Raw genomic sequence first — 16,096 nt, forward strand, 5'->3', positions numbered from 1 at the left:
TCCAATGGCACATTGTGTTAACTAATCCAAGTTTATCATTTTAAAAAGGCTAATTGATCATTAGAAAACCATTTGCAATTATGTTAGCACAGCTGAAAACTGTTGTTCTGATTAAAGCAGTAATAAAACTGTCCTTCTTTAGACTAGTTGAGTATTTGGAGCATCAGCATTTGTGGGTTCGATTACAGGCTCAAAATGGCCATAAACAAAGCACTTTCTTCCGAAACTCATCAGTCTATTCTTGTTCTGAGAAATTAAGGCTATTCCATGTGAGAAATTGCCAAGAAACTGAAGATCTTGTACAACGCTGTGTACTACTCCCTTCACAGAACAGCACAAACTGTCCCTAACCAGTATAGAAAGAGTGGGAGGCCCCGGTGCACAACTGAGCAAGAGGACAAGTACATTGTGTCTAGTTTGAGAAACAAACGCCTCACAAGTTCCTCTGTCCAGTGTCTGTGTTCTTTTACCCATCTTAATCTTTTTTTTATTGGCCAGTCTGAGATATAGCTTTTTATTTGCAACTCTGCCTAGAAGGCCAGCATCCCAGAGTCACCTCTTGACGTTGAGACTGGTGTTTTGCGGGTACTATTTAATGAAGCTGCCAGTTGAGGACTTGTGAGGCGGCTGTTTCTCAAACTAGACACTAATGTCTTACTCGTATGTATATATATTTAATCAGCCGTTTCCAGCTACAATAGTAATTTACAACATTAACAATGCCTACACTGTATTTCTGATTTATTTTAATGGACCAACCTTTTTTGCTTTTCTTTCAAAAACAAGGACATCTAAGTGACCCCAAACTTTTGAACGGTAGTGTATATCATTGAGTTAATAAAGCCGCATACAAACATGGTCTCTTTTTTGTTTTCTTGAGTAAGGCAGCTCCAAAATGCAGGTGTTTCAGCCCAGTGCTTTTGGTGGAGGTGGAACAAGCCAGCAGAAAATACGGGGCGTTGCGCCGTGATTGGCTCAGTGTTCTGTCACTCATGGGGAAACTACGTCACGGCAAAGTCTAAAGGGAGAACTCAAAAATTCTAGCTGTTTGGGTGGGGATATAGAGATACATTAGAAGTGTACATTCAAGAAGGCTCAAGGTCATTGGCCACAGATGAAATTACGTAAAATCACAGTATATGTACAGTAGCTTTGATTGGACTGATCTTGTCAACATCATACTTTCACAATCTTCGCTAGCAGTCTATAAGGGCACAAGGCGAGACCCAAATGCAGACACAGGCGGCAGATGGTAGAGCTCCGATATTTATTATAACAAAGGGAGTAGGCAAAGGCAGGTCAGGCGAGAGTTCATAAACCAGGTCAGAGTCCAAACAGTACCAGACGATAGGCAGTCTCAAGGTCAGGCCAGGGTCAGAAACCAGATCCGAGTCCAAAAACAATACGGAATAGGCAGGCTTGTGACCAGGAAGGTTCAGAGTCAAGACAGGCAAGGGTCAAAACCAGGATGACTAGAAACAGAGACTGGGGAAAAATAGGTACAAGGAAAACCCCTGGTTGACTTGGTAAACAAGATCGACTGGTACAGAGAGATAGGAAACACAGGGATATATGCACCGGGAATAATAAGTGACACCTGGAGGGGGTGGAGACAATCACAAGGACAGGTGAACCAGATCAAGGTGTGACAGCAGTCATCATCATGAATCAAGTCGACAATCTACTGGCAAATCCTTTTCAATCCTTGTCATATGAAGATAAGTAATGAAGAGAATTTATAAATAAAATGTATCAGGGCTCAACGGCCATAAACATTACAAGTTGGAAATCGCAAATTCAACAATGAGTGGTTTGGAAGGAATTGAGCACAGCACAACAACGTGAGTCCAAAAATTTATTGTATGCTGCTGCATAAAATATATGCCAGGGAGATATGCATACTGTAGCTAAGAAAGTGTATGTTGTGTAGTAAGCTGTTAGTAGCCCATGTGCCTCACACTAATAATTTGGTCCCTTTTCCCTTCTTTCGCCTACTGTTCTGACTTGGTGCATGTGCACATGTAGCCTATAGCCTGTTTTAGATAAATGTAATCATAGAATATTGTAAGAGCTTTCATTGTCTGCTTATATGGCCCCATTTATTTATTATTCGGTTCTGACTTGGTGTACTGGGAGAATACTGTAAGAATGGCCTATGTTCTGAAATCTGTCGCTGTGCTGAACAAATAGTTATATTGACAACATCCGTATTAGCTCGCTCATTAAGAGGCAATCCATCATTTCGATTAAGACCTTATCTGCTATTCTTTCCCTTATGCCATAGTTTGTACATCGCAATTGTCAGTAGCTACTACATTTGTTTATTAAACAAGTCAGCCATATCAGCTAAGTTTTTTTTAAATGGCAGTAAATGAGGCTGAATTTAATTGTTTCGCTGCCAGACAAGGCTCTGCTGACAGCCAGGTGTAGCAGTGGTAAGTTGTTGGGACTGCTGTTGCGGCAGCTTTATGTAGGCCCTAACAGTTTGTGGGCATCGTTTGTCACCGTTCTAGTGCAATTAATGTATTGTTTAGTGACTTTGATGGCATGCATACATGTATTTTCCCCCACCAAGATTTACATGCTAAAATCACCACCGCTGGTGACATCGCTGGTGACACTGAGTCATATCCAACCAGGTCATGAAGGATTCGAGAATGGCGCTGCAATGGATAGCTGCTGTTTTATGGGCTTCTGACCAATTCTGCTATTTATTTATTTTTGTTGCATTGATCATAATGTTTCCCTATCGTTTCCAATGACCGAAAAGAGCTTCTGGACATCAGAACAGCAATCACTAACCTTGATTTGGATGAATATTTCTATTCTACTATTTCAACGAGTCAGACAGGACATACTGCTCAACTGGACCAGGCCCTTGTAAAAGTAAAAAAAAAGAGCAAGAGAGGCCGACGTGCAGGCACCCTGACAGAACTACGTCGGCGTGTACATAAACCGCCTCTACCCTCCTTCCTATTGGCGAACGTACAATCACTGGAGAACAAACTGGGTGAGCTCCCTTCGAGACTAACCCAATACTTCGAGACTAACCTAATACTTATTTTCCACCAGAATTTGCAAATAAATTGATTAAAAATCCTACAATGTAGGACTTCTAATTTTGTCTGTCATAGTTGAAGTGTACCTATGATAAAAATTACAGGCCTCATCTTTTTAAGTGGGAGAACTTGCACAATTGGTGGCTGACTAAATACTTTTTTTTGCCCCACTGTATATTCATATTAGTCAATACATATGGCATAGCCTACACATGTAGAATACCTTACAACAGAATCTTCTCTGAAAACAGTTGTACAATGTGCTCTGCAATAATATAACTAGAGTTTGATTTCTAATTTATTATTTCTCAAATAGCAGCTGCCCAATGCCATGGTGGGCATGCAAAATGTTGAATGCATTGGAACTAAAAGGTATGGAGAATGATAGTCTGTAGGATTATAGAAAAATCATTTGGGAAATGAATGTTTGAGTTTCAAATACTAAATATTCAGTGAATGTGAGTATATTTAGGTGGTTTAAATATTTAACTTTCCTACTAGCCTTCTAAAAGTTGACGATGTCAAAATCGTGCCAATCCATTCATTATTCTACTAACTATGACTGAGTGTGAGACATGTTTTCCATAATCTAAATTTCATGCTTCTGATGGAGACTGTAGAACTGTAATCCATGCATGCTTCAGTATTCCCCTTTAGTAGCATTTTTATGCCCAGACCCCATAGGCGTATCGAAAGGATCCCACCCTCGTCACCAATGTAGCTGACCGATGCATTCTTTACAGTCTAAAGCTTTTCTCCCCCACCATTACGGCAGAAGCCTGGGCTCCTGACTGAGATAATATAATTCTCACCACTGCATGTTACAATAGTAAAATAATCTGATTTATCACTTATTAAACTGATTCTACATGGATTTTAGTCTTTGAGATGCTAAAACATGAACTTGTATCTGTAGTTGGTGTTCTTAAACTATAAAATGCACTAGACTGTAAGATAAAACCCACAAAGAAAAGACACCAGGCAAATGTGGTTCCAATGTCTAAATAGTGACGGCAGGGCTAGTTCAAACTGCAGTTGGATGGTTCTCCTCACAGGTGAGTGAATCAGCCTATGCTTCACTTGGTTGATCTCTGGAAGCAGGACATCTTGACAGTCTGAGGCAGGGTGCTCTGCATTCATCCTCCAAATATTGACTGGGAAAATGTGGCATTTATAATTAATCAGTAATGGAATTAGTGGGTCTTGCATTGATGACTGTATTAGCTTTGTCCTATAGACGTCTGTAGTCTTAAATTACTTGGAATAAATCCTTGACTCCTTGCTGTCCCCAGTCCACCTGGCCGTGCTGCTGCTCCAGTTTCAACTGTTCTGCCTTCTTATTATTCGAACATGCTGATCATTTATGAACATTTGAACATCTTGGCCATGTTCTGTTATAATCTCCACCCGGCACCGCCAGAAGAGGACTGGCCACCCCACATGCTCTCTAATTCTCTCTTTTTTTTCTCTCTCTCGGCGGACCTGAGCCCTAGGACCATGCCCCAGGACTACCTGACATGATGACTCCTTGCTGTCCCCAGTCCATCTGACCGTGCTGCTGCTCCAGTTTCAACTGTTCTGCCTTATTATTATACGACCATGCTGGTCATTTATGAACATTTGAACATCTTGGCCATGTTCTGTTATAATCTCCACCCGGCACCGCCTGAAGAGGACTGGCCACCCCACATAGCCTGGTTCCTCTCTAGGTTTCTTCCTAGGTGTTGGCCTTTCTAGGGAGTTTTTCCTAGCCACCGTGCTTCTACACCTGCATTGCTTGCTGTTTGGGGTTTTAGGCTGGGTTTCTGTACAGCACTTTGAGATATCAGCTGATGTACGAAGGGCTATATAAATAAATTTGATTTGAATAAATGGACAGCTAAAAACGCTCCTTGTCCCCGGAATGACATGCTAGCTAGTGATAATGGGAAAGGAGGATACCTAGTCAGTTGTACAACTGAATGCATTCAACTGAAATGTCTTCCGCATTTAACCCAACCTTAAACCTATCTGCTCCTGCTAGCTAGCAACATATTTACTTGTTGTAACTAGCTAACCAGCAAGCTAGATACATTACTAAGGTTGCTGCGTTTTAAGTTGGGAGTAATTTTACATCTTGCATTGATGGTAACACGTTTCTATATCTAAATTGATTGAAAAGACTACCTGATAGCAGTTTGTCAGATGGACATCTCTCTCACGCTGTCACCAGCGGTCTACTACCTTAGATACGGATAACGTGATTGGCAGATGTGGTCAGCAGCGATGGGTCAATATAGATATTATACACGTTTTGATTAGTTTACAGTTTAGTACTTGGCGGCGTCCAGCTAGCGAACATAAAAGGGTCAGAGCTATCCGGTATCCTTGGGATGCAATCAAGAAGAAACTGGCTGAGCCAATAAGGTACCACCAGCATGAAGAGCAAAATGCATAGTACTGTACATCAGGGGAGGCTGCTGAGGGGAGGACAGCTCATAATAATGGCTGGAATGGAGCGAATGGAATGGCAGAAAACCATGTATTTGATACATTCCGCTTCAGCCATTACCACAAGCCTGTCCTCCCCAATTAAGGTGCCACCAACCTCCTGTGCAATACAGACATCTGTCTGTGATCTCATGATCCAGTAGGGCCTGTGTTGGGCTACCGCTCTTCTGCATCCCAAACAATCAGACAGGTGTGTGGACCTCTCTTTATCCCATGATCATGCATGGAGTGGAAATAATGAATGAATAAATGATGGATGATAAATAATGTATGCCTAATACGATTTGACTACAACTTCCACTAGCCCCATAGGCTTGGTTGGCATTTCCTGGTCAGGAGGGCAGCCATATTTGATTCGATTATCTTGTCTCGGAGTAGTTAGCTAGCCAGTTGCAGTTGTTCTGAAAATAAATATATTACACTTTCCACGGCAAAGGATAGCAATATTTTAAAGAATTACTGCTTAACGTAACCGTGCTTAGTCAACGATGAATCCCGAATAGTAAGTAACACTGTTGGTTAATGATGACAGCCTGTTTTTTTTATGCTAGATAACGTTAGTCCGCTAACTTACCTGGATGGTTTACTCAAATAAGATACTTGTTTTGTCTTCTATGCAAATATGAGATCGATGACATAAGGTATGTTCTGTATCAACTCCGCTCTAGACATGTTTTATATTGATTGTTAGTAGGCGTGTTAGGACCAGTTTTTATCTTCTTAGTTACGTTCAAACGCCAGCTAGCATGAATGCTACCCATAGGCTAACTAACTAGCTATTATCAGCTGGTAGCTAATTTAGCTAGCTAGTATCAGCTGGCTAGTTAAGTAACGTTAGCTAAATTAGCTAGTTAAAACGTTAACTGCTTCGTTGACTTTTTCAAATATGAACATGTGTAAATTGGTCAGCTGACTTTTTAACTTTAATTGCCCAATAATATAGCTACATTTCGTAACTATGTCAGTTGAAATCCAAGGCTACTTGGATTGTGTGAAACAAATACAGTACATTTGACTGACTTTTGTCACTACACTATAGTAGACAGAACTAACTACTATGTGACAATTTGTTGCCTTGTTTTTGACTCAACAAATATCGAATAATATATAGTAATACCTCCATGACAGTGGAATTGACATTTATTTAACCTGTGAAATATCTACTCCTTTCAGTGATTATTTATTCAAGCTGCTTCTGATTGGCGACTCTGGCGTTGGAAAGTCTTGCCTCCTCCTCCGATTTGCAGTAAGTAACTTTCCTCTGTCTAGGTGGATTTTTTGCCATGTTGATATTTTGAAGAATAATAGTTTGACATCCCAGGAACTTTACTGTACATTGAGCACCCATAGGAATTTTCTGTTTTTCTTATTTTCTCTTCAGGATGACACATACACAGAGAGCTATATTAGTACTATTGGAGTGGACTTCAAAATTAGGACCATAGAGTTAGATGGGAAGACCATCAAACTTCAGATTGTGAGTACCTGTGGCTGACATGACTTGATTGAGTCACAAGAATGGCAGAAGTGGAACATGGTGTTGGGTCTGACTTTGCTCTCATTGGCCCACAGTGGGACACAGCTGGACAGGAACGGTTCCGGACAATTACATCCAGTTACTACAGAGGAGCGCATGGCATTATTGTAGTGTACGACGTCACAGACCAGGTCAGTCCATCGTTCGCTTTCACTTTTTCTCCATAACATGTTTACATAGCAGATAACCTTGTTCTCAAGCCTGTGTAAGTTAACAATGTTTCTGTGTATCTGGTTACGCTGTCTATTGCATCGGTTGTTGAGTTATCAACAGTTGTCTCAACTCTTGTCACACCCCAGGAATCCTTCAATAACGTGAAACAGTGGCTCCAGGAGATTGACCGATACGCCAGTGAAAACGTGAACAAGCTGTTAGTAGGCAACAAATGTGACCTGACGACAAAGAAAGTGGTGGACTACACGACGGCCAAGGTAACGCTCTACCTGGTTACGGAGTGAAAAATAACTCATTTTTGTTGCATTTTTCAGTTTAATCTTCTCTCTCCCGTTCTGTTCCCCACTCTTTTCTCATCTCTTTGCCTCTTTCTTGGTGGATATGACTCTCCCTCTTACTCCCCCTGTCTTTTGTTTTTCTTCCTCCCTCAGGAATTTGTTGACAATTTAGGGATCCCCTTCTTGGAAGCTAGTGCCAAGAGTGCCACCAACGTGGAGCAGGCCTTTATGACCATGGCAGCTGAGATCAAGAAGAGAATGGGCCCTGGGGCCACAGCCGGAGGCTCGGAGAAGTCCAACGTCAAGATCCAGAGCACGCCAGTCAAGACTTCCTCTGGAGGTTGCTGCTGAGGTACCCTCAGCCCCCCAAACGCCATCCACTCAGACCCCTATCTACCAATCTCAAAAGTTACCTTGCTCCACAGGGATAGGGAGAGAGAAAATGGCGAGAGTGACAGAGAGGGAAGACTGAGTGGCCTTGATTGTGTGTGCAGTTGCAATACCTGAAATATGTCTCCCACCCATAACAAGGACAGCAATAGGATGCTAAGCCCATCCACACCCACAGAAACACACTAACATAATGTGGGATATTTTTACATATTACCAAAACCTATACCTATCCAAAATAAGATGGCAACTTCAGACATTTTTAAGCAAGGTGATGAATGAATCTTGCCCGACTGTTTAGTCCAGGTTTGGTAGTTAATAATACATTTTTCTACGATGGTTGTGTTCTCCTTATTTCACTGTGGATCTCAGCATGACTTTGGCCTGATCTCCTCAGAAGCTGAATTCGGAAGCACTCCCAATAAAGCGCATTATACATGTCGGCAGAACTGATTACTTTACCCACAATGCATCTCTAATGCAGTCATCATGACTTAGCACATCTGCTCACTGTAATCAACCCAAATTATTTAGAGGAAATATCATTCAATGTCACGTGGTCAAACTTCATAATGTGGCCCCAAATAATGTGCCAGTGCCTTTATGGCAGGATGTGTGTGTGTGTGTATATATGATATGCCCTTGGCACACTGTGTTGTTGGCATGTCCTTCCAGCCCTAAGGACCTTTTGTATGCCCAAGGTCTTATCTCTTATTTGGGTTTATTCTAATGAATTTTGTATGATACTAGAATTAGTTAACATTCCTGTACAGACAGTAATTGTTCTGCCGACATACATAATAGCGCATGGAGATGTGCTACATTGAAAGTGTCAATGACATTTTTCCTCCGCCAGTGTCTCAACCAACAGCACGACAAAGTTTCACCAAACGATGAAAGAATTCTACCAACTGTATATATTTATACATATATGTAAGAACTGATTAGCTAAGCCTGTAGAGAAGCAAGTTAAATATATGACATGAAAAGTAGCTGAACATTTTAATTTCGGCATGTGATTTGTGGCTGAGTACTTCACATTTTTGTGGCACAATGTCTATTAAACAATGAAGGAGATCTTTAATAAACCTTTGTCTTACTGGAATTCTTTCCTGATAGTTACACCTGTTCTGCATGCACATTTCACACTGAAATAGGCCTAGTCTCTGAAATGTGACAGATTTTATGTGCTCCTGTCTCAAAAGCCGAAAGGTATGATCTTTGGCCCAGATTCCATTGTCTCCAATAAAGGGTGCAGTTTTGCTGAACTTGAGAAGTCCTTACCCTAACCCTTACCTGACCTTAACCTCAAATTCGACTTCAATGGGGTGACGTCAGTTGGACATCCCAAGGATCACGTTTAGACTTTTCCTCTCTTTTACCCAGCTCAACTACCTTTTTGTGCCCACCGGGGCCAAAACACTATCTTACTTTGAGTCTGTCCAGCAACAAGTGTACATGACAGTTAATGGGATTCTCTGGTAATTTTATATACTTTTTAGCCAGTAGTTCTGAAAGTAGCGCTCACGGCCCAAAAGTGGTCCCTTAAAATGGAGATCAGTGCACCATGTCGTTACTCTCGCTATGCTGTGTGCATGATGTGCCTCTTGCTAGCTGTCACTCATATGGTGAGTGTGTGAGGGTCTGAAGCTCATTGGTTGAACTTGAATGCAAGGGGGCTGGCCCACTTAGGGAAAATAGTGCAGCACAGCTTCCAAATAAACAAACTAGGGATGTCACGGGTAATTGAGTTAAGACAGTAATTCTGATTGTGGATTATGCATGTGTGAACTACACATTGACACATCCAGCCCAAAGTACGAGGTTGAAACAATACTAGTCGCCAATGTTCCGGAGCATATCTTTAACATTATGTAATGCAAAGGGACCCAGTAAGACTAAACTGCATACTGAATCTGGTACAGGTCTGTACCAGTGGAGGGCAGCATTAAGTGGCCTAGTTCATGTCTGCAGCCGTACTGTCTGTCTCCCAGTAGTTTGGACTTCTTGAAATCTGATTTAAGGACAATTTCAAATCAATCATTTTGAATTGGCCCTCATTCGAATAGTAATTAGATTACACATCCCAAACAGCTGCCGTGAATTACATTGGCTTTTCCATGGCGCTCTATTATGTTGAACGGTTATCTGAGTTCATGTGACATTGACGTCCGTGACCATGACAAAGACATTGTTTTGTGGCTGTGATAGATACCGTTCATCTATTCTTTCACACCAACCTTGTCATAGAATTAGTATCATACCCAACGTAGAGCACCCACCAGTTCATCCCGTGATTGGTACCCATTGTGTGCCTGCTTGATTAACATCTGGCCCTCTCATCAGCGCTACAGTCGTGGTGGCATGGTGCCCGCCGCTGTAAATGTGCCCCGGCCGGCCTCTCTCACACATAGGCCCCAGGCAGAAGAAAGGGCACACTCTTAACCGCTTGGCATGCTCCCTTCCCCCCTCCTCCCCTCTATCAGACCCCTGTAATTATGTCAACGGAGTATAGTAAAAGGCAGTGTAAAGCCAGCCTCTTGTTTAGCTGTTGAACTGCAGTCTTCTCTTTTTCCTAAGCACTACCCCAATTTGCTTTTAAGTGAAAACAAAACCTACATTCAGCCGGTCAGCGTGGACAAAGGGCTAGATGTTTTGGTGTGAGTTCAGAGGGAGTGAGTGGGAGTTGGGGATGGAGAGCAGCAGCAACGGCGCTGAGGAGGGGTTAGAGTTGATGGCGCAATAGGGAGGGGGTGGGGTGGGGGGTTGTTTGCTGGCTTTATTTGTTCTTGGTTGCCGGGCAATGGAAGGGGGAAAGCATCTGTGACAGCTGTAGAGGGGCTGCAGCATTTCCCCGGATATACTGAAGAAGCCCTGTAGGTAAAATACAGAAAGAGAGAGAGGGGTGGGGGAGGATAAGGAGGGAGCTAGTTAACCCATGTGTGAAGTTCACTCAGACAATACAGCAAGAAGGTGGGAACTGGAGCTGGATTTGTGGAGAAGAGATGGAGAATCAAGCCTCCGTTATGTCAATCTTGGTTCTTTTGCTTATGTGAGTTGTGCACAGCAGTTGTGCACTTGAGACGGGCTTTGGCCACACTTTGTAGTGTGACGTCATCAAATGGAGTGAGAGGTGTTGGGGACTGTGTGTCAGCTAGCCAGTGAGCACTGAACAGCATGCTGCCCTACTGGCCAGACGGGTCCCATTTGTGTGCCTGACGCCCTTCTGAATAATGGCCAAGTGTGCAGCAGAGCACAGAGTTGATTCTCTTCAGATGAATCAGAATTAGCAGCAGCCTGAAACGACTGATATAATACAAGTCTGCATGGACAGCTCAGTGAATTAGACTACCGGTAGTGACTGTTTCTATCTTTTAGAATTGGAACTGAGAAAGGTGTTTTGCGTCTGTTCTCAAGCGGTTGTCTTTTGGTCTTTGCTATAGTACTGTGAGTAAACAATACAACTACTTGCCTTTGAATGATTTTGCCTGTAACACTCATTATTGTATTGCTACTCAGCCTCCTTGTATTCACTGTTAGACTAAATGTAAGTGGTGCCTGTTTATTTTACAAGGAAGCCTATTTTAAACTTCATCGACACCAATTTTGTTTTGGTAACCAGGCTATGTAGGGCAAGATGAGCAAACAAAAGATACCTGGTTTCAAGTCACCGGCTATGGGATTAACAGAATTCTTACATAACCTTACATAACCTTCATAGGTATACACTCCCCTTGAGTATTTACACGATGATTACTCATTCCTGACTATACAAGCGACACTTATCTGACTTCACCTTACATGTATCTTTTCTTGGAGTTTAAAGCTGTATTGGTCAGAAGCATAGCTCCAGCAAGTGAGCTGCCAAAAGGGCATCTTGACTTGACTTGAGCTCCCTATTAGCTTTAGTTACAGTATGTCAGTCCCCGAACCTCTTGTGCATGCATGTACAGTGAGCTTCAGTGAAAGCATTTGGGGGTGTGATTCATCAAATATGTATACTAGATATATCACCATTTCATTCACCTCACAGTGAGTGCTAAATAATCAAAGACAAATCTCCCTATCCCCCTCAGCATCTACACACTCATTCCAGCCAGGCCCCACTATAAATTGAAGGCCTCCGTTATGCATGTTTTTCTTTGGCTAGACTTTCTTTGGCTTTTAATCCTTTCATGCGAGACCTACACCCCCCCCTCTCTCTTTTAGCTACTCTCAATAAAACCAATGGCGATACTGTATCATTCTGAAGTAGCTCCTAGTAGTTCCTTGCCAGGCAAGACAAAAACCAGAAAGAAAAACACAGTGATGGATGGACGCCCGCGGCGGAGGAGCCAACCTTAAAAAAACTGCAGCCGTTCATTTCCTGATCCTGGCGGCCCTCCCTCAGTGTTCTCTCTCAGAGCAGGAGGAGGAAGAGATGGGTGGGATCGGGTTTTGGGAGCTAAATGGCAACCTTGGCGGTTTGTTATGGAGGGGGGTTTGTTTCAATATCCCTGGCAACGGGGTAAACTCAAATAGTGCCCGGGTGCCAGTCATACACTTTTCTATGTAGCGGAACCGGCTCCAGAGAGTCTGTTGTAAGTAAGAGGCCCAAAAGAACTGACCCAGGATCTGCCTAAAGTTGACGCAAAACTAAATCTGGAGGATGTATGCAGAAAATAGGAGTCTTAATTGACACCTAATTTCTTTGGCAGTTCCATGAAATATGGGTGTCTTGTTTGTCAGATGTAACAACTTCTCCCACTATCTTACATTTTCTTTATTGACATTTATATCTTATGTCATACTCTTGACAATTTCATGTAATATGGCCGTCTTGTATGCAAGAGACCGCAACTTCAACCACTATCTTGCAGCTTCTCCTCAACCTCTTCCATTCTCTAACCTGTCCTAAAATTGCTTCCAGTTGCTTCCAAGAAACATTCTCAGAGTAGAGGTCTCGGTCTCTCGCCATGCCTCCACTCTGCTCCAGTACCATCATGGTTGTTGTGATTAGATCACTGCTACTCTATTGGCGTGTCAAAAGGTAGGCATCCCTCAGGGCTGCGTCTTTCATTCAGCTTAATTTTGTTCCCACATGTAATTACGAGTGATGTGTAACAAGATGTCCATTTCCTGCGTGGGCTCTGATTGGGGTTGGAGTTGAAGTCATAAGGCAGTTCTCTGTATAGTCGCAGGTCTGTCTGTCTGTGGACGGACGGTCGGGTGAAACGTGAGAGAGACCATGATGACCGCAGGAGCCCTGCAGCCCTGTCTCAACTGGTGCCAGGCCCAAAATAGGAGAGCAGCGCTCGTTCCTCTCACAACTGGCAACCCATGCCCCCTCTCTTAACCCTAGGAGGGGCAGAAAAACCCCTAGCCCGGACTACTGCTGCCCTTCTGTCACGACTGTTTACCAGCTGTGGCACTGCCATCGCTTTCAGGGCCCTAAGGGTCAGTGTCATTTAAATGATAAAAGATTTACTACATTCACTTGACTTCCCTTATTTAGTACTCATATACTGTGTTTCTGGCCTTAATTTTTTACCTTGGCTTTTTGTTCTGATTCACGCTGAGGTGTTAAACTTAATTTTGAACCAGTCAAAAGTTCAGAACGGGTTCCACTGGTCACAGATGGGAATGCCATATCTTCGGCTCCTGCATTAATTTGAAGGGAATCAGCTGCTTGTGTTGGAGAGTCCTCCGGTTTTTATTCTTGCCATCTGGTTGCAATTATGTTATGCTCTGCCTAACTCGGGGATAACCACCACATTATTGAACAGATGCCAGAGAATGGAGTAGTATGGGGCTCACATCATTCTTTCCTAAATGAGCATCTGCACACACACAGATACACAGGTGTGCGCATAGCCACATAATGACCCACGTTCATTTTGAGCATATGAGCATTTGATAAATCCCTTGATAAAAATGATTATTTCTGCAGTTTGCTAATACTCTATTATCTGACTAAGTGCTTGTTTCAAAAGTCCTGAGTGTTTTGGACATGTAGCCATGAGTTTGTATTTGAAGCTCTCTGCCTCACCATAGTTCTAGCCTGTTTGACTAGTTGAAATGTGTCTCCAGTTGTCAATGGAGAAGCTGTTGCCAGAGTGACAGATGAGAATTGGCTAAAAACCTTTTGGAGAGTTTCAGAAAAAGTTGCTGGTCTGATTTCTAAGCATTATAATTCCACTGTAATAGTAATACACTTTATTGTGTACATTAGATTTACGTTGTAGGAGTGATCATTGTCGATACATTTAATTTCCTTAGCTAACATACAAAGAATGCATTACAATATTGCACTGGCTAATACCAAGATGTCTAATGTTGAATAGCTTGGATGCCTTACATAGTTGTGGTTGCTCACTCACAGCAAGACTTGTTGACACGAGAATGCTCCCAAGAATAGGCTATGACTTTTTCTCTCAAATACATGTTATCATTATTATTCTGCCTGAAAGCTGCCTATTTTGTCTGATACACACACAAAGGGTTTTGATCTATAGGCTAGCCTAGGATATTTACACTAGCGCAACAAAATACAATGTTATAGATTTTTGTTTTATTTCAGGCTATTATGTATATCTGGTCTGTTGGTGCTATGGATCTCCACTATCGTCTGGGCTTAATGTGCCAAACCAAACCGGTCATACACTCGTGTCCCGCCGGCGACCGATTCATACCGATTCGTACTAAAAACATTCTCCATTCTGGCTGCAAAGGATTTGGTTTCCTCCGTAACTCGATTTAATGCCTAGAAGGCGTTAAAAAAATTGAAAATATGCGTACTTTCTTTATGAAACAGAATTTTCCACAATCATGCAAGAGTGGCTAAATGCTAGCACCGGATGTTGCGTATCGCATTCAGCTAACATAGCAGCATTAAAAGAAACAACCCCCCCAGGCTGCAGTTGAAATTCAAAGTTGACAACAGCCCTTGGCTCTAAACCCTCAGCCCTTGAATGACGTTTTATATCGTCACATCCGAGTGTACCTTGCCCAAGCGAGGGAGAGTGATGATCAGAGAGGCAACGTCCTTGGTGGAAATCTTAAAATTGAGTTTAAAAACGACCAACCTAAATCTAATAATGTACCTAGCTAACTTGCTACAGTTACCCATAGCTAGCTAGTTTGGTCATTAAATCCAATACATTTCAGAATTCCCAAAAATATATTTATGAAGCTACCTACATTTTATTGTGTACTCACTATAATTCTGTTTCATATATATATATATGTTTTTAGCATGCTACCTTTATAATTTTGTCTGACATGCCGAAAATGCAGTCCTGTTTATTAAGTTTGACACTTTGCGGCCACAGGAGTATGACACGTGACTACAGTTTGCGTGGAATTATGGTTCATATCAACCCCACAAGTGATCAAAGTTCTTCACTTGCTCCCTCCAGCTAATGGCCGAGTGAGAAGTTAGTGAATTGGACCTGCATCCGGTTTCTACGTGGATTCCCCCAAGGGAAAGTGGCTAGCGCAAGGGCTGAGGTGGTAAAAATGTGTTTGGACTGCAGCCCTGGTCTGACAGTTTCAAAAATAAAAGTTGTGCCCACTGAGCATACAGTTTTAAATGACATATTGGATTTCTTGGCATGAACTCGTTTACAGAACATTGTTCACAGTTTTAGTACAAAAGATGAAAAGTTTCTGAAGTGTAATTATAATGTTAAAACGACATTTAGAGTAGAATACATGTATTTTTCACCTCAGATGCAATATGCAATTAAACTTGCTAGTTAGGTATGTGGGTGTGGTGGTAAGTGGCAAAGTAGTCAGGGATCATTCCAGGGCACGCCCGGTAGTCAGCAGCACGAAACAGGCAACACCACCCGGTGGATTTGAGACAGGCAAAGCCTGAATCATCAGGCCAGGGTGTCCTCAGGCATAGAGAGAGAGAGAGAAAGAGAGAGAGAGAGAAATGGGGAGATTAGTAAGAGCATTCGGATCCAATTTGTATTATTATTATTTGACTATTAATGACACTTTTCAGATTTCACACATTTATGAACATATAATTTAATAAATCTGTAAACAAAAATATAATTACGTTAATTGCATCTGGGTTTAAAAAATACAATCTACTCGAATTGTAACTTTACAATTTCACTTCATAAATGTTTAATCTTATTAAAACGGATTAATGTTCTGTAAACGAGTTCATGCCAACA

General features: G+C 42.1%; 1 protein-coding gene across 2 annotated transcripts; it reads left to right on the forward strand.

The window, feature by feature from the left end:
* Nucleotides 1–1,767: 1,767 nt before the first annotated feature.
* Nucleotides 1,768–9,016, forward strand: LOC112265328 (ras-related protein ORAB-1). 2 transcript variants are annotated; one of them, XM_024442508.2, is made up of 6 exons: nt 1,768–1,841; nt 6,723–6,795; nt 6,931–7,026; nt 7,122–7,217; nt 7,386–7,517; nt 7,692–9,016. In XM_024442508.2, the coding sequence occupies exons 1-6, from the start codon at nt 1,804–1,806 to the stop codon at nt 7,887–7,889; spliced, it is 633 nt and encodes a 210-aa protein (XP_024298276.1). In that variant the 5' UTR covers nt 1,768–1,803; the 3' UTR covers nt 7,890–9,016. The 2 variants fall into 2 exon arrangements, with proteins under 2 accessions (XP_024298276.1, XP_024298285.1); XM_024442517.1 differs by lacking the exon at nt 1,768–1,841 and adding an exon at nt 5,874–6,051.
* Nucleotides 9,017–16,096: the final 7,080 nt, after the last annotated feature.

Source organism: Oncorhynchus tshawytscha, linkage group LG02 (genome assembly GCF_018296145.1).
Source record: "Oncorhynchus tshawytscha isolate Ot180627B linkage group LG02, Otsh_v2.0, whole genome shotgun sequence".
NCBI classification, from domain to species: domain Eukaryota; kingdom Metazoa; phylum Chordata; class Actinopteri; order Salmoniformes; family Salmonidae; genus Oncorhynchus; species Oncorhynchus tshawytscha.

Excerpts from the sequence above, each read along its gene's own strand:
- LOC112265328 (XM_024442508.2), top strand. The coding sequence starts at position 1,804 with ATGAGTGGTTTGGAAGGAATTGAGCACAGCACAACAAC. Across the intron at positions 7,027-7,121 it reads AGACCATCAAACTTCAGATT|TGGGACACAGCTGGACAGGA; the intron begins GTGAGTACCTGT and ends ATTGGCCCACAG. Across the intron at positions 7,518-7,691 it reads TGGACTACACGACGGCCAAG|GAATTTGTTGACAATTTAGG; the intron begins GTAACGCTCTAC and ends TTCCTCCCTCAG.